The 19,148-nt window shown below is 41.1% G+C and overlaps 1 protein-coding gene across 8 annotated transcripts in view; it reads right to left on the bottom strand.

Moving 5' to 3' along the window:
* Window positions 1–19,148, bottom strand: part of WT1 (WT1 transcription factor) — a 48,086-nt gene that overhangs the window by 20,149 nt on the left and 8,789 nt on the right. For 6 of the 8 annotated variants that reach the window (XM_043482401.1, XM_043482400.1, XM_043482405.1 and 3 more), the window contains exons 4-5: window positions 11,137–11,214; window positions 10,053–10,103 (exon numbers count right to left, since the gene is read on the bottom strand). In XM_043482401.1, the coding sequence (XP_043338336.1) occupies window positions 10,053–10,103; window positions 11,137–11,214 (129 nt within the window). The remainder of the gene's footprint in view (window positions 1–10,052; window positions 10,104–11,136; window positions 11,215–19,148) is intronic. The other 2 variants (XM_043482403.1, XM_043482402.1) reach the window with 1 other exon arrangement.

Here is a 19,148-nt window from a genome sequence, read left to right on the forward strand (position 1 = left end):
TGAGGTTCGACCCAGAAAAAAAACTTAATGTTTAAAGAGTAGCTTCTTTAGAAATGATTAATTTTGATATTTCACAGGCACAAGAAGATTAATAAAAAGGAATTGAGGTTTTACAGATGAGGAAAACCAGAGCTGCCCTGAAATCCCTTATCAACAGAAGAGGTTTAAAAAAAAAGAGAGAGCCTTTTGAGGGCAACTAGCATTTGATATGAATATTCAAAAAGGGGAAACCTCCACCTGTGATTTCTCTCTCCCACCTCTAATCTTTGGCCAGGTGAGTAACCCCCCATCTTCACCTTTTTCCTTTGTCTCTGCAGAATTAATCAGATTTAAAGGGAAACACACGGGGAAACCTCATACTCTGGTGTATCTAGAAAATGAAATTTACTCATCAACCCTTCTTCTCACTCCATTTTGCTTCTTAGGCTTATATATGAGATGCTGAGATGCCTGGTTTGGTTTTTTGTTTTTTTTTTTTTTTGGTGTTGAAAATACACAGTGCAAAAAGAAAATACTCTTTGTTGCAAGCCTTGAGAACCATCACCCCTGTCTAGTGTGCCAGTTTGGAGGGAAAAGAGCAATGGAATCACGTTTTAAAAGTTCACTTCCTGAAAGTTTAAACACAAGAGATGAGACTGAACATACCACCATTTCTCAATTATTCTTGCCAAAAAAAGAGGAACCCAAATCTAATCAAGCCTCCAGATCTAACTACTTATTTATAGGAAAAACAGGGCACGGACATCCCAAGTTAAAAGACTTTAAGAGGAAGCAATCTGCCAAACCTGATTGTGAAATATTCTACTGACCAATTGACCTGCTATCTTCAACAAATCAAAGTATGAGAAAAAGAGAGGAGGTGGGGGTGGGGAGGGCAGTTACAGCATAAAAGAGATGAGAAGGAACAATTATTAACAAAAAAATTCAACAAAACAATAACCTTATCCACAAATGCTCACCATACACACAGACCAGCCAGAGACAGACTTGAACTGATCAGTCCTAGAGGCTCAGGGTCAAGAAGTCCCCCGGGAAGCCTCCATGGTCACCCCAGAATGCTTGGGTTTAAAGCTTTACTGAATGAAAATGTAATTTCCCTATAGCTAGAACAAGCATACTGAAAACAAAGACTGAAAGATGCAGTTTCTTTTACGAATCCAGCATAGAAAGCAGAATATAAAAATGAAACAACCAAGTTAAACTTGACTGAGTTAAAAAAAACTTAATATCTGTAAACTGATAATTTATGAGTATAAAATTTCCTCAGTAGTCTGCAGGAAACAATCAGCCATATTTTTACTTGAACAATTTATTTTCTTCCTGCCTTCAGGTGTTTCATTTCAGTTCAGACCTCAAGAAAAAGATGTATTATTTTTTATGTGTAATTAAAATATCTGTATATAATTTTTCATCAAAAATTATATTATACTAATAATTCTTACTATTATGCTTTTTAATGAACACTTTTTCCACGAGCATTAGAAAGAAGGCTCCCCATCCCGACACCATCCTCATTTTCTATCCAGGTCTTGTACATCCCTGCAGCATCCAGCTCCACATCATATCTGGAGGGGAAGAGGACTCACTCCACTTTCACTAACTCTGACTTTTCAAATCCCTCGAACGTCCTTTTATCTTTTTGCCCACCTTCCTCTGGTAACATAGACCTCTTCTCCATTCAGGGAGCCACCCCTCTCGAATCCACCCTCAGGCTCCAGGAATGAGTACATGCCTAGGGCTTGGCCAATCAGATCACTGCATTCTCTAGCTACAGGACCCAATCCTGGCCAATCAGAGCCTTCCCTGAGTCCTTTGGTGGAGAAGAACCAAAAGGGAGGCAGTCTTCTTATGAAACTGTAGGTGCCAAAAACAGCTATTTCTGTCACAACGAAGAGAGCCTGAGAAGACAGCCAACACAAAAGAGCAGAGGCAAGGGACAATTAAACAGTGTTCTAAAGACACTGTCTCAGCTCCTGAATCCATACACGAGGATTTAAAATACAATACGCCGCTAAATTTAAATTCCCTCTTTGACCTAGACCAAGTTACAACTGGGGTTCTGCCACTTGCTATAGAAAAATTCCTGCTTATACATAATATAAGTTATCTAAAAGTAATCACATTTATTTTTCAACAAACATACCAAAACACGATACCTATACGTGAGCAGTGAGAAAGGTCCTTCAAAGTATTACCTTGTGGAGAATGACCACTTGTTCCAACCATGTTAGCTATTACTACTGAAACTTGTTTGGATTTCTGTTTCAAGAGCTTCTTTACAGTCACAGTTCATGTTTTCACTTCGATGCAGTCTAGTCGTTGGCCACTATTTATTAGGGAATATAGGCTGAGTGGTTAATAGCCTGATAACAACGTTTATATAAATCAGCCATTATGAACCATCAAGCTTTCCTCACCATTTGACATGGTATACAAACCTCCTCCAACTGTCTTTTTTTCTCTTATTTTACACTCAGAGCACAGCTAAAAGCAATTTAAAATCTAGTCTCCCACAACAGTTTGGGGAGAATACAGCTCCCCTTCAAAAGAAATCCCACTCTACTTACTGACTGCTACTGCTGGGAAGAATATTTTCAGGCATGCTTCCTACTTCAACACATTCAAACATAGGAACTCACGTTCTCACAGACGACCTCACCAGACCATACAACAAAGAGCTGGATCTCCCCTTACATGTGTCTGGTACTGAAGTGCTAGTTCATCAGATCCCAATTTCATCTAACTCACTGGGTTCTATATTCTCAATGCTTTGGCTCTATGGCCAGAGACTGCCGCTAGTTTCACCCTAAGAACAGGTGTCCCAAATTCACATGACAGACAAATTCTATGTCTATAGAAAATTAGCAGGGTCTTTTTCAGCCTGAGTTCTCAAAGGCTCCCACCCAGCTTGCTCATACACTCTTAAATTCTTAAATCTGAAAATTTTTACTCAAGTATTCTCAACTACCTAAAAAAAAAAAAAATCCTCCCTAAAACCCCAGAATCAAGCTCAGGGGTCTTAAGACTAAGCCCTTTCCTGCCTCTCCAGTTGAAATGGAGATTGGTACATGTGAGGGCCAGTGGACATAATTATCTCTTTCAAAGGCACCACCTTACTGCTGACATTAGGGCTTCCCTGGTAGCTCAGATGGTAAAGAATCTGCCTGCAATGCAGGAGACGCTGGTCTGATTTCTGGGTCGGTAAGATTCACCTGCAGAAGGGATAGGCTACCCACTCCAGTATTCTTGAGCTCCCCTGGTGGCTCGGCTGGTAAAGAATCCACCTGCAATGTGGGAGACCTGGGTTCGATCCCTGGGTTGGGAAGATCCCCTGGAGAAGGGAAAGGCTACGCACTCCAGTATTCTGGCCTAGAGAATTCCATGGACTGTATAGTTCATGGGATCGCAAAGAGCTGGACATGACTGAGCGACTTTCACTTTTTCAGCTGACATTAGTAACATAAAGTATTTCAAGGTGAAGAAACAGAAGAAAAACCTTGTAATACGTTAAAAGGAATCACACTCGTTCTCAAACAGATGTTTGAAGACAGAGGCATTAAGATCATGAATCTTTTTAAGATTAATCTTGAAAAGGAGGAAATTCAAAATAGGGACATCTGACATACATAGAATGAGACAAAAATTGATAAAGGTAATAAGGATGGATTATTCAAAGCAGTTTGGGGATAGAATTAGTTAGAAATAAATTTAGAAATAAATTAAGGTGGAATCCAGTTGTCAAGTAAGTTCAGAATAAATTAAATGTTTAAATGTTAAGAAGTCAATCAAAAGAATAAACCAAAAGATAGAAAGTAAATTAAAAAAAACAAACTTGGAATTGGAAAAATCTTTCTAGGCATAATATAAAAGCCAAAAGTTGAAACTATGAAACATAAGCTGATCATTTTTACTATGACAATAAAAATTTCTGGCAGAAAAACAATAATGTTAAAATGTAATACAAAACAGAGGAAACATTTGCAGTATATATGACAAGCAAAGGGTTAATATCCTTAGGACCAAAGAGCTTCTGAAAACCGATATTACCACTAGATAAACTATCTCAGCTCCTAGGTGCCCATGAAGCCTCTTCTCTTTCAAGGACCTTGTTCTAGCAATTCTATCCCCTCTCATCATTAATTTCACTCTTCTTGATCATGTCTCAATAGCAAACAGGCAAGCGCTTCCATCTAAATATAAATAAAACAACTTTTAAAAATCCAACTTTTCCTGACCCTCTCTCCCCACTGAGCTAGAACCCCACTTCTTTGCTTCCTTTTGCTGCAAAACTCCATGGAAGTGTGTTGTTTTAATACAATGTCTCCAGCATATCTCCTCCTAGTGCTAGTCCATGCATGCTCAGTCTTGTTCACCTCTTTGCGACCCCATGGACAGTAGTCCACCAGGCTCCTTTGTCCGTGGAATTTCCCAGGCAAGACTACTGGAGAACATTGCCCTTTCCTTCTTCAGGGGATCTTCTCGACCCAGGGATCAAACTCACATCTCCAGCATTGCAGGGGATTCTTCACCTGCTGAGCCACTAGGGATCTCTTAAACTCATCTCTATCAGGCTTCTGCCCTTTCCCTCTAATCTTCTCATAGGCAATGACAGTTAATAGTTCAGTAAATGTTTCCAGAATTTTTTCTCTGCAGATACAAATATACCCCAATATGTTTAAAAACTAGTTATCTCTGTGTGGTGAGATAACACATGACTTTTCTTTTTTCCTTTATAATGTTTTGGTACTGTCTGAATTTTTTCATTATATAATAAGCCTGTGTTACTTTTATAATCAAAGGGGGAAAAGCTGTTTTCATTTTGATAAAGTTACTATCTTAGCCTTAAGAACACTACATCTGTGGCTTTGCTTTTAAAGTGAAGAGTTAGAAATATAACTAGAATAAATGAAGGTGTTCACTTTCAATAGGAAAAAAAAACCCTACTAAAATAGGCAGCAGCCCCTCATCCCAGAGTTGCATTTATTTGGATGATGTTTTATGAGTGCAGCTTCTATACTGATGTTTTTCTAGCTAGAGATTATGATAGGGGCGGGTAGATGACAGGGAGAAGAATAAATGGTAAAGCTGCCGCTGCTGCTGCTAAGTCGATTCAGTCGTGTCCGACTCTGTGCGACCATAGACGGCAGCCCTCCAGGCTCCTCCCTCCCTGGGATTCTCCAATCAAGAACACTGGAGTGGGTTGCCATTTCCTTCTCCAATGCGTGAAAGTGAAAAGTGAAAGTGAAGTCACTCAGTCGTGTCCGACTCTAGCGACCCCACGGACTGCAGCCTACCAGGCTCCTCTGTCCATGGGATTTTCCAGGCAAGAGTACTGGAGTGGGGTGCCATTGCCTTCTCCGAAATGGTAGAGCAGAGGGTCTCAAATGATGGAACCATAGACATGAGAGGTCCAAAAGACTCCTTGAGGTCATGAAAGAGATCCTCCATTCACCTGATATACCTTCTCAAACTCCAATACACACCTTTATCAACAGACTAGGACCCTCATTAACCTCTTCCTGCACTGAGTCCTCCATGCTCCTCATTCCCAGCTGGGCCCCCTTCATCACCACCTTCCTTTTGAATGATTCCCGCTCTGTCTCTTTCTTCTCCTGACCTGAACAGATCTGTCATTTACGCTTCTGTTTACAAGATAAAATTCATTCCCTGCTTTAAATAGAATAGTTAGAAACACAGTATGGAGGCGATAAGTCTATGAAGCCCAAAATACTTTTTAAAGCGAAGTATTTTTAAGAGGTTGAGAATATTTTCAAGAGCACTCTCATGAAGCTGAAAACACAGAACTCTGCAATGACCTACAGAACTACCTTTGCTGAATTAGATCTAAGTCAAAGCCGATCATTTGTTATAAAAAAGAAAAGGACACAAATGGGCAAAGGTCTGAAGGGTATGCGACATAATGTTAACAGTAGTTTCATCGGGGCTGCTGCAGGAAGTGTTAATCTCCTTTCCTATAAAATTGGATTTTCTGTTCTATAAATGTACACATGAATTGAATATATGCCCAAAGAGAAAAGGGGGAAAAGATGAAAAGCTAGAGGAAGGAAAGAAGCAGCAGAGAAGTGAAGTGAAGACAAAGAAACCACTGGACTAGTCCACGCTGAAAAGGAACAGGAGGGATGGGACTAAATCACAGTCCCCATCTCAATCCTGCAAACCCAGGAGAGTCCCCTGGTTTGTTCTGGGAAGTCCAGCTAACGGACTCTAGCCAAGTCCAGCACAGTTGAAATGCATAAATGTAACCATATAAAAGAAGAAATTAACAGCTTTATCCTGGGAGTGGAGGTGGAGGAGTACCCTCAGGAATGCTGACATTCCCAGAGCCGCTTCTCTCCACCTTTGTGTTTGCATCACAGGCTCCAGGAGCCCCTGAAAAGCAAGCTATCCATTTTCGAGAAGTAAATCTCTTGGACGGATACCTTCTGTTCACGGGCTGGAGAGGGAAGGTGCTGGGCTGTGTGTTGGAACTCCCAGCCAGAGAAGACAGCTATCTCTTCTGGCACAGGTTCTCAGGGATGAGACCATGTCTAGTGGGGATTCTCTCCAGATTCGACAGCCTTGGCCCTACCCAAAAACGCAGCTTTGTTTTCACCATACATCACTCATCCTGAGATCTTTCGTTTTTCCTTTCAAGCATCCACAGGTCAAATACTGTGTGTTCCCAACAGTCTGAACTTCTTGGACCAGCAAAGGGGACATTCATTTTGCTCAGCACTCCTTTCACATTTCTATTGTGTTCAATTTCCCACTCCCCCTACCCAAGTCCCCAGAGAATAACTTCTTCCTTGTTTTAACAACTTGGACCACGGTCAAGGTTGATGTGTTTCTCCATTTTGCAGGATATTTTCTTCAGAAGAGACAAAACAGAGGCTGACAGAGGAGCTGGGCTTGGGAGCAGCGTTAGGAAATCAGCAGGAATTAGGAACACACAAACAATGCTTCTAAAGAAATACAAAGCAGACAACAATGCAAGGTGCCACACACAAAATTATTCAGAAAAGTAGACTAGTGCTGAGAAAGATTTCCCTGCAATTTTTTCTCCCAATGACCCACTTAGAAAATCTAACTTCATTGTTTGTAGGTAAGGAAAGCGGTCAGAGTTAGGAAAGTAGCCTCATAAAGTATCTTCTCTTTGACTTAAACTGAAATACAACATTCTCCCAGTTGACGTCATAAAAGCAGCTCTGATCCCTATGGGCATGCAGAGATGAAAATGACTAAAGGGAGAAGGAGAGACAGGAGTAAATCAGTGGCAAGATTCTTTCCTCCCCCTTGTGTGGGTGCTTAGTCGTTCAGTCGTGTCCGATTCTTTGCGACCTCATCAACTGTCGCCTGCCAGGCTCCTCTGTCCATGGGATTTTTCAGGCAAGAATACTGGAGTGGTTGCTATTTCTTCCTCCAGGGGACCTTCCCAACCCAGGGATCCAACTTACATCTCCTGTGTCTCCCACACTGCAGGCAGATCAGGGAAGCCCCTCCTCACCCATGTTTCATGTTTTCTTCTTATCTTGCCCTTGCTCTCCCTAAAACTCTATCCCCACCCAGTATAACACTGCTCTCCAACATCTAATGAAAGATGTCTCTGTGGACTTGCTTGGGACACAAGGAAACAAACTTATTCTTTTTTAAAAAAGTATGATTTTCAAGGAAAGAAGATGTGAACAAATATTTAGTGGGTATTAGTCTCAGGTACACAATCTTTTAATAAAAATGTGATGATGCTTCTTTTTTATGAGTGATTTAGAAATTACATCATTCCCCCCCCCAAAACATGACTCAACATCCAGTTTTCCTGTTACAGATCTACGATGTCACCATGACTTTTCACACCACTGATTTCAAATAGTGTCCAGACACTAGTTATGGATTAATGCAAAAATACAGTTAGTTCTCTTTGTCTTTCTTCACAGAGTATCTTTGCCCAAATTTTCCATGAACAGCCTTTTCATACCATGACAAAGGAAAACAAATTTGGTACAGAGAATAAAGACAGCTACTCAGATTATGCACCCCCTGGGGAAAACCACTTTCTACTGGGATATTAGTTTCAATTGTATCCAGTTCTCAGCTGTTCATGGGCTTGAAGGAAAGAGCTGAGGAGTTGCTATTTTTAGAGCTAAAAGAGAGGCAATTTGTGGGTCATGATACATTAGAGAGTTGTAAAATCACAACCAGCATTTTTTAAGATGATATGCAATAAAGTAGAAAACATCAGTAAGTAAAGCATTTGTATTGTTTTGTGAAAATGTGTGTGTATGTGTGTGTTGTGTACATTCGGTCTCAGTGTAAAGGTATTTTTAACCATGGTCACAGTCTAAAAAGCTTAAGAAACTCTAGTCTAGAGCCCAGGTCCTACAGTCAGACAGAAGTGGGTTCCAACATGGCTCTGACACTTACTCGCTAAGTGAACTTGGTTAGGTAGCATAACCTCTCAAGCCCTCATCTGAAAAGATGTGTGTGACTACAGGATTGTCGTGAAAACAAAAGAGAAGTACATAAAGCCCTTCACATCTGGCCAAATAAGGTTCACATCCACCTTTAGATAAATATTCAATTCCCACACAGAAGCAAACACTTAGCTGACTTACAGTATGTGCCAAAGAGATTAAAAACCCAATGTGAGAGAAGATATTAACAAACTAGACAATTGTAACTTTTTGTTCTCCAAACAGTTACAGTCCTCTTCAATAAGACTATCTACTGGGAGTTACTTGATGCTTTTCACACAGCTCTCTGAATAAAGTATTCAAGAAGAACGTTTTAATTTCAAGAATCCTTTTCCAAAATGTAAACAACAGATCAATGAAAACTCTTCTAGTTTTTGTTTCATATACAGGATTGAACAAAACAAATTTATTCGCACTTAGCACTACATCCTTATAGCTTCTGACTCCCTAGCAAGTGACTAATACCATGTGCTTGAAGATCTTAAAAGATACCAAGATTATCTCACCAATGGAAAGACCCAGATTAAAATATATGCCAAGATTCTTTATACATAATTTTGTAATTAAGTAAACAAACCAATCCTATATTCCATCATGAAGAACTTAAAAAAACTGAAACATACTCCTCGCTTCACAATCATGTTCTATTCTTGGCATGTAGTTTGGGGAGAGTTACTGAATTCTGAGAGGAGAAGGAAGAAAAGTAAGGGATTCAGAAAGAAAGGCTGGGACCAGGAAAGATAACATAAGTTGCAAGTAGGTGGAAAGATACAATGCTGAAATTGTCATCAACCCTTGGATGGAAGTGGGGAGAGAAAAATTCCCAATCAACCGCAGGCTTTTATACTTTGGGTCTAGAGAAAGAAAGTAGAGATTTGGTTAAAAGAGTTGAAAAATTGGGGGCTAGGTATGGAAAGAAGGCTCTAATAGTTTTAGAAGATGAAAAACAACTTTGCTGATCACCAAAGGATGATCCAAAAAAAAGCACAGAACCAACAAAAGAAAGAAGGGCCAGAAGAGGGAGGCTGATTCTGGTGTTTAAGCAGAGAAAACAAAATCAAAAGAAACAGTTACAAAAATGTCCCAGGGTTCAGGCTGTAAGGCTGGGGAAAACACAGATGTTTAGGAATTCTAAAAAGTCTCTGCAGAAAGTCTGACCATAGATTTGGGGTAAAAATTAAGTTCTCCCTGAGAGATTTAAAGGTAAATAGAGAAAAGGCAAGTTAAGTATGGCTGAAAGATTTGACTGATGTAACAGAAATATGTGTAATACCACAAATTAAATATTTTTTGAAACATTTGCCAGGAAACGAGCAGGGTTCCTAAGGCATCATTTCTTAAATTGTTTTCCAGGGGTATGCTGATGAGAAATGTCACCACCTCCATTTTTACCCACATACATATCTACAGTAAATAAGAGGAGGCAGAGAGAGAGAGAAAAAAAAAATGGATCGCTTCTTCCCATCCCTGTGCACCAGCTGCTGCCCTGATTACCCGTCATCAGTCCTAACTCCTGCATCACCCCAGCTGCCAGTCAACAAGGCCTACACCGTTTGCTTTGCCATCATCGCATCGTCCACTCACTTGCTCTGCCCTTCTGTCCATTTCACTGAGCTGGAGCTCCCAGCAGCAACTCTAGAAGAAAAGAAGAGGTGGGGATGGGGACTGGAGCGTGCCCAGCTCCAGCACGCCCAGATCCCACAATCCAATGAGAAGCCACGAAATACACGGATTCGAGGGGCCGGCTAGTCAAGAGCGCTGAACTGGGTCCCTGATCCCACTCGGGCCGATGGTGGGGATGGGGAGTAGAAGGCCCCACGGGGAGACTGGAAAGAGCCTTTGCTTTGGAATCAGAAGTGGACTTAGAATCGCAGCTCTATCACACACAGTATGATGTGAGCTTGGGAAATTACTTAAATGTCTGAGCTTGACGAACTTCTTTGAAAAACAGGATAACAGTGCCTAGGAGGCATCATAATGCCATCGGGAAGATTGGATGAGGGGACCCAGATGAGTACCAGTTACACCACAAGGGCTTCATGACTGTCGTATCCGACGGCCTATCCACTCAGATTCAAAACTAAAAATGACTTCTTTTACTGTTTAAAGCAAGTCCCACCTTGCTTTTTTCATTTCCAGGTGCAGAGAATTGCCCCTACCTATGCTTGACTGCTGTGTTCTCTGTATTCTGGTTGTGTATCAAATGTGATAAAAGCCTCCTGAGGCAACCAGGTGTGCCCACATCTGACTTTGGATGGTCCAAATCACCTTCAGCTACGAGTTTAGATCTTGGACTTTGTAAACTCAAAGCATTTCTTGGGAGGATGAGGTAATGATTAACCTCGGTGATATCACAAGCAAAACATAAATATTAAACAAGGTTGAATGGACACAACTTTGAGGAACTCTAAAACATTCAATAAGGAAAGGCCATACGGAGTTTTCCCAGTATTCTCAACCCCCTCATTCTAGACAAAAACATCCCCTAACTATATTCCTAAAAATTTAATACTGAACAAAACTGATCAACTGGGAGAAGGAGGAAAGCATCTTAATTCTGTAGAGAGCCACGCCTATTCTACAACTGTGCTCTCTTCCTACAGTATAAGGACCTTGGTTCAAACAGGTGTAAGTTACTGTTGCAGGCAAACAGTAGAGAAGAACTTACCCTTTCAATGTGGCTCCTAAGTTCATCTGATTCCAGGTCATGCATTCAAGTTGGGAGGTCATCTGGTATAAATTGTCACTGTCAGGAAAACATCCAGTTAGAAATTCATACTATACAACATATATATGTGCAATTTTTTTTCCAAAAAGTAATAGACTTTTAACTTTTCTTTACAGTGAAAGCTTCCACATTTTCCAGAATGGACAGAATACAAGAGTCTAAAATGATTTTTATTTCATCCCACTGATCTCCACATGTCATTCACCTCACACACAGCAGAAAGGATGTGAGAACAATTTGGACGCCTTTAAAAAACCTTAGTAGAGCAAACTGAAGTTTCTAAAGAGGTATTAAACCTCTGAAGGGAAGAGGCTAAAGGGAGTGAAACTTTGAAAGGCAACACAGGCTGGATAGCTCAACATTAAAGTTAAAAGCCTGGAGCTGAAAGTAGAAAGACAGCAGATTAATTATTCGTGAAAAGGCCATTAACTTGTTTTAATCAAAAGGATAAGTATCATGTGGATTATGAGGGCCTGAAAAGTCAAAGAGTGATGGGTGATGGATGGTCTAATACTCAAGGATATGACAAGCAGAAGAAAGAGGATGATAAACTCTAGATACAACTCAAGGAATCATTCTCTATAAATTTTATGGTCATGGTATAAGTCAAAGGGAGTTTTTTTCCCAAAGGCCCCAACCCAGACCTTTATTATATAAGGGAAAACAATGGCGGATCATTTACATTAAGACCCCAAAGGAAAACTGTATCACCATATAAACCAATCAAAAATTATTCTCTTTTTTTCACATACAACTTTTAAAACCATGTTTATTGCACATGTCTTAAAACACTTCTCTAAATGCATTATAGAAGAGCTGTCACATTTATTTCCTAAAATAACACTCTTCTCAAAAGTATCCTGCATGGTACAACTCAACATCTTTATTACATGCCTTTATTTTTACTATTTCATTAATTTCATATTTCAATTTCATCTCCTTCCTAGAAAACTAACATAACAACTGATCACCAGAAATCTCCTAAATAGCCAAATTCTATTAGGGATACATTTAGTCCTAAAGTAAAATTGTTAATTATGAAATTTGAGACCCGAGAGATGAATGGTTTTGTCTGGGAACCTTTGGTCTAAACACATTACAGACCATTTCCATTCCACCTTCATGGCAGAAGGGAAAGAAGGTAAGAAGCTTTCAGTATCTAATGTGTGTGATACCAGATTGCAAATTCTGGACAATCTACACCTTGTCACCGCATTCCTTTGGGCTGCTTCCTCCACCGGGCAGAGGCAACACCAAAGTTTAATTAAGAGAAGGTTTTGTCAGGCCAGCCAAACTGGGAACCTGTGGAGGGGTGAGGGAAGTAACAGCATGTATCCCTTGGAATAAATGAACCTTGTGCTCTCGCTCAACATCGCTTGATAAATCACGGTAGAGTCCATCCGCCTCTCATAGAATGACTCTGAAAATTATTTGGAACTCCTTAGTGGCGGGTACACAGAATAAGGAGGAAATCAGATTCCAGGAGGGAATTTTACATATGAAATGTGAAGTGACTTCAAACTCCAAGTATGTGTAGTTTCATTAGTCAGCGCCTATCTGGACCCCATCATTCATTCCCATGTCCAACTGGCTATTATGCTACTACAATATACTACATATCAATGAAAAAAAAAAAAAAAGATTAGTTTCTCCAGCAGCCTCTCTGTTCGCAGCGGCGGCCGGTGCTGGTCTGTGCCACTGCATTTCGCAATTCCATGAATTCTTGCTGTAACGCCAGTGTAATTAATTCCTGAAGGACCCCAATTTTTATTAGAAGTGCCAGCCTGCTGCATTTAACACAGAAGAGTTTCTTGAACTTTCTCTGGGCTGACAGTTCATTAATAAGCGGCCTCCTCCACAATCTCTACTGGTTTTTGTTCTTCTGTGCCTTTTCATCAAGCAATCCATTTATTAATCTTGCCATTAATCTCAGCCAACAGGCATTGTATTCCCCAGACGGCTCTCTGCTTTTGTCACTGATTTTTTAAAAATTGTTCACCAACTAAAATCACTCAGCCCCAGCTGACAATTTTCCTAGGTCCTACTGGGATTGGGATCGTTCTGAAATTATTTCATCCTTGCATAAGACTAACAACATTGTAGTTTTCAAGAGGTCTGAGAAGCAAGGTGAGTGACAGGAGTTTATACATATGGGTCAATGAGTCGCAAATATCTAACTTTATGATTCTGGAATTTTCTCACAGACTTAAAAAATAGTCCAACAGATTCCTAAAGAGAAAATAATTTTTTAAGTACATTTTCTTGGCCCCCAGAAAGCAAACCTTATGTACGTATCTTCCTAGTGGGGGCTTGAAAATCCTCTCTACTGCACTGCTTAATAGGTAGCCACTAGTGAGACATGGCTGTTTAGAACCTGAAATATGGAGAGTGCCACATGCTGAAATAAGAGTTGGGCTTTTGGGGTTAAATAGAATATTTAAAAAATTTTCTGTTTCTAATTTTTTAAATGTGGCTACTGGTAAACTTCAAATTAAGTAGATGACTTGCATTATGTTTCCACTGAACAGGGTTGCTCTGTAAGTTTTAGGACCCTGAGCAAATCAGTTCAGGTCTCTGTACCTCAGTTTTCTCATCTGTTAAATGGGAATTTTAATCTCAGTCAGTCTAACTTTACAGGGATGTTGTGAAGCTCTAATAATAACTCTTTCAAGACTACACGGATAACATATTTCACTTTTTCTAACCCATCAGATTTTGTACAGTACATTCACACATCACCAATATTCCTCATGACAACTCTGTGAGGCAGGCGTAATTATGACTGCCTTATGGTCGTCATTTATCAGAGGAGGACTGAGGCTCAGAGACTTGCCCAGTGCCGACCTGCCTGATACCCCTGATACTCCACCCTGCCCTGCCCCTTTAATGGATTCTTGGCATTATTTGAACTCTGAGCCTTGTTCTTTCACTGCTATTTAAACAACAGTTAAAACAATACAATAATAATACAGACAGGAGTCTGGAGGTGAAAGAGAATAGAGCGCCAGGGTCCCAGGAGGACCCCCACGTCTGGATTTCAGTAGTCCTGATAATCGTTTAGCCTGCAAATCCTCGTAAGAGGAGAGAAGGTGAAAAGGGCCAAAGGAGAAGGGCTTTCAGAAAATTCCCAAGCAAAAACCAAACAAAAGACAAGAAACCAAATAGATTTCCTGAGGCTGGCCATAGAATCAGAGCACAATTTTAACCACATCCTGCCTTCTGCTGGCCAGGGCACCTCAGCAGCTCAGTCAGTCAGCTTGGTTGGCACCGTCTTCCAACTGGAAGTCAATGACAGTAATGACAATAGCTGCTGCTGGGAGAGAACAAAATGTGAATCTGAGCTAAAAATACCGGGCCCAAGCTCTGATCTCTTCAGGCGATCGGTCAACACCCAGCTCTCATCATGAAAACCCACAGAAAGAGGCAGCACCAGTTAAGGAACATATGACCCCTGGCAAACAAAGCATCTAATTACTAAATAACCACTGTAGGTGTCGACCACCTCATTCCCAGAGGAGATCAGATAAGCAGGTGGTTTGGCTCACAGCGACCACAGTGGTCACGTAGGCATTTCAGCTCCCCATCTAACTCTGTCTGCTCAGAAAGGAACTCTGAAATTGCCGGCTGCCAAAATATATTCCAAAAGTCATGGTGCCTATTATATTTTCTTTTAAGTAGATCTTGAAATTTAAAAAAAAAAGTCACTGTTTTCCTATGTAAGAAATGTTTGAAGTTGGAAGCAAGGGAGAGAGGAAAGAAACTTCTATAACTGGGATTAATGCAAGTTGGAGTAAAATAAAAGGAAGTCAGTCCTAGCAAGAAGGGGAACTTAAAAGGAAATCAGTAGTAGATCATATAGAGTTTGTTTTGGCCTGGACTGCAGGATTACTGAGTTCTCGACCTCTGCACAAAAAGAAAGGAAGAGAAAAGCTCTCTGCTGTTATCTGGACCAGAACTCCCTCACTCTTCAAATGCATGTGTAATTCAAGTACATTTTCATCTTTAAGTGTGTTTAAGTATATTCAGAAGAATGAGGTAGAAAAATCCTTGTTACCACTGGAATGGGACTGCCAAAGACTGTTTAAGACCGGAGTTGCCTCTGCCAGATGGTGGTTGTTGTTTAGTCACTGAGTCGTGTCCAACTCTTTGTGACCCCTCGGGCTGCAGCCCACCAGACTCCTCTGTCGATGGGATTTCCCAGACAACAGTACTGGAGTGGGTTGCCATTTCCTTTTCCAGGGGATCTTCCTGATCCAGGGATCAAACTCACATCTCCCACCCTGCAGGCGGGTTCTTTACCACTGAGCCACCAAGGAAGCCCCCTGCCAGAGGGTTATCAGCTGGCAAACCAGCATCTTGGTGGAAGAAAAGTCTTTCCCGGGGTGAAAAAAAAAATTCCCAATAAGAAAAAAGGCACATGTAAGTGGCATCTGTGCTCAGAATTCATGTTGCCAGAGTTTTCTGTAATAGCTCTGCCCCACACTTCTACCTGATAACCAAGGCCCATGCACCGAGGCTGCAGCCAAATTTCCACGCAGACCTTTTCCTGCGTTCTTTCCTCCGAGGCGCCATGGAGGCGGCCTGTTCAATAATTTCTGCCCAGCAGGCCATGGTGAAAAATCATTTTACAGTCAATCTCTTGGTATTGTCATTTCTCTCTGGCTCACCAGTGAACCAAAGAAAAACCCACCGGGGCTTTAACTTCTATTCATAAACACTTGATCAGCACAAAAGTTGCAGGAATATTTGAAACTAGGTTTTTCCTGCTCCCTGGAGACAAGTTCAAGTCAAGCCTTTCTTTGATAACACTGCCCACCACCCTGGAAACCATTTCAGACTTTCTGCCTTCATGTCTACCTATATGGGAAATAAGTATTGTCTTCAGTGAAGCTTGGACAGCATATCAAGTATTTGTAGACGTACATGTAAAAAGAGACATTATTAATTATGATTTTATTTCTTCAGGTGAGAGCTCTTCTCTGATTTAATTCTACACTGAAGGCCAACCTAAATGGCAGATCATGTACTTCCCACTGACTGAATTCCCCAGAAGCTCTATAAGCTGCTAGAAGCTTTTCTCACATGAAAGACAATTTGTTCATCCCTGGTGAATCATCACCATTCAATCAAAAATATTCAAATCAGCAACTACTGCTTCTGCATTTGAAGTTTTACCTGACAAGGGGCCAAAGGAAATAAGCATTCTCGTTTAAATTGGTAGCACAGTTACTAAAAATGGATACGCAAATCTAGTAAAAGAACAAAATGAAAAGGAAACTATCATGTCTAAAAAGATTAGTGCATGTGGGAATATTTTTCAGGCCCAGAATTCCTTTTCAAAGTAGCTGTGAGAATCAACCCATGAAATGGGCATGGTCAAGGACTGCTCTCTTTAAGGGGCTCCGCAAGCAGCGGGAATGAGAGGACTTGTAGAAGAGGATGCAAGGGAAGTGAGTAGGGAAAGCCCTGCTCGCTGCCTGTTGTAGGTCAACATCAGGGGAAAACTGTGCTTCGTGGGGTTGGACTTCACTACTTCTGCCCCTCATAAGAGCATGGAGGTGCCACCTTCCCTGAGGCCTTGCTCTGGGCAAGCATAGATCAGGGTGGCCCTGGAAGCTGTTGCTCCCCCTGGGACTGGATGGATGAAGAGAAAGGTCTCCGCCCTTTCAGCCTGTTTCTTTAGGAGCCTGGACTGAACTTCAGTAGTTCTCACTACTGGTAAAGGCAAAGCTGGAGGAGTCTGGAGTTTGAAAGACCGAGGCTTTGTAAGTTAAAGACTTTTTGGAGTGAAAGCTCAAGTTAGCTCTTACAATACTCACTGATGAAAATACTGCCTCTGATCCACAGAGCAATTTTGATTGAAAACTATGGGTAAAACGAAAGGATAATGGGGTTTCTTTCACAGATGTGAGGAATAAAGACCTTCCTCGAGCAAGACCTAGAGCAGACAGCACCTTTGGAAAGGAAACGGCCCTTAAGCATCAGGACAGGCAGCTGGGGGCAGGTAGAGAGGATGGATGCCAGAGCCTCACACCTGTTCTGTCCCATATTGTGTCTCACCAAGCAAATTCACCTCCAAGGGCCTCAGTTTCCTCCCCTGCAAAATGGGGGTGATAACCTACTGCCTATCTCAAAGAGTTTCAAATTAAATGTAAGATTAAATGCTTAGAATGGTTTCGGGAGGTAATAAGCTTATGTAAGCATTTGCTCTTATCAATTATTAACAACAGTGCTATATAAGGGGAATACTTCAGGTGGAGGACAGTGAGTGACCTGGAATCCCTTTGGGCTTTAAAGACAGACACTGAGGATCCAATCCAAGTTCTGATTCTCATTGCTAGGTAACTTGAGCAAGTTACTTTGAGTCTCTGAATCTATCTCTTCTTCAGCAGAGTGGCGATTGGAGTACCGACCTCAAAGGTAATCAGAAGAATTAAATGACTCAGTTGAGCGAAGCATGTAGCACACTATGCCACAGCATAAAATACGCAATAAAGCCCAGTGATTATGTAATCAGGGCTCGAGCTTTCACCCAGCTATGATCGCTGGGCTCCAGAAGGGCTGAAATCTGGCTCCAGAACCCTTAGTGACCTTCGGAATAAACTCTGCCCACCCGCAATATGTGGGGTGAGGGGGGCAGAGAAGGATGGAGAAAACTATCTCTTGACACTTTCCATAAGTAGACTGGGGTCATTTTTTATTCACTACTCATCACATCTGTATACAGCTGTACCTCCTCAGATCTGTTACCTAAAAGACACGAGTCACTTTACAGTTCTCTCCTAACAGAGAATTTTGAGAATTTTCTCAAAGCAAATTCACATTGTGCAGTGCTTATTTAATGTCAGTGTATATACCAAATACACTAACCCCAGACTAAATCCAAGACTGGGGAGACAGAAGCAGCTTTGGAAGGGCAGGGCAAAGAGTCCTGGCAGGCTGCCTTAGCAAGTGCAACAAGGCAAACAAAATACAAATTCAAAAAATACAAGCAAGCCTTTCCCAGGAGGTCCCAATTTTAGACAGAAAAGGGAACAGAGCCAGGGACCAGCAGAAGAACCACTGAATATCTAAGTGATTAAAGTTTAGTTGTATTTCCTATGCTTTTCAAAAACTGTGTTCACAAAAGCATTTAAATAACCTTTCAAACTTTTTTTAGAAATAGGAAAGAAGGAAATGACACAACAGTAGTAATGGGGATGCACATATCCTAAAACATCCCTATACCTGTACATCCATCATTACTGCAGGGGAAGTATCTGATTTTTGAAAGGTGATTAGAAATGTTGTGAATTTAGGGTGAATGGAGCTTCAAAGACTCAGGCAGCACCAACTTCAAGGGAGCAAACTTTTCCTACAGGGGTCACAAATTTTTTTTCAGGAGATGTTATTACTTAGAAATTTTCCTATAACAAGAGAAAATGGTATTTTTATGACATTCATACAAAAGTGAGCAAAGAAGTTCCAATTATGTAGAAAGAAGAAAGGGATAAGCAAATAACTCTGAAAGATGAACCTGACAAAAGTGCTTTACACAGCAGCCAGTTAGAAGATGGATTAGAAAATGTGAAATTTTTATGTACAAAATGCAATCCAAGTGACTTTTCCTACTTTCATAGCAACCACAAATTCAGCCGTAAGTCAAAATCCACCACAGGGACTCAGTTTGGAGAATTGCTATTAAGCCAGAGGTTGTGATCACTTTATCCCTGACTCCTTTCTAGGCTGTTCAGTCCCTTCTTAGAGACCCACAGGGTGAACTTAGGCTTGGAAGAGGGGGGAGTAAGAAATGTGGGTAGCTGTGTCACTACTGAACCAGACTCCAAAGCCCCCAAGTCCTCAACCTCCAAGGAGGTATCCCAGCCCATTTAAACAGCACCCATTCCAGTATCAAGGTCTTCCTCTCTGCGTGGGGTGAGGCATCAACCAGGAGCCAAGGAGGAAGGACTGGG

Source organism: Cervus canadensis, chromosome 11 (genome assembly GCF_019320065.1).
Source record: "Cervus canadensis isolate Bull #8, Minnesota chromosome 11, ASM1932006v1, whole genome shotgun sequence".
NCBI classification, from domain to species: Eukaryota; Metazoa; Chordata; class Mammalia; order Artiodactyla; family Cervidae; genus Cervus; species Cervus canadensis.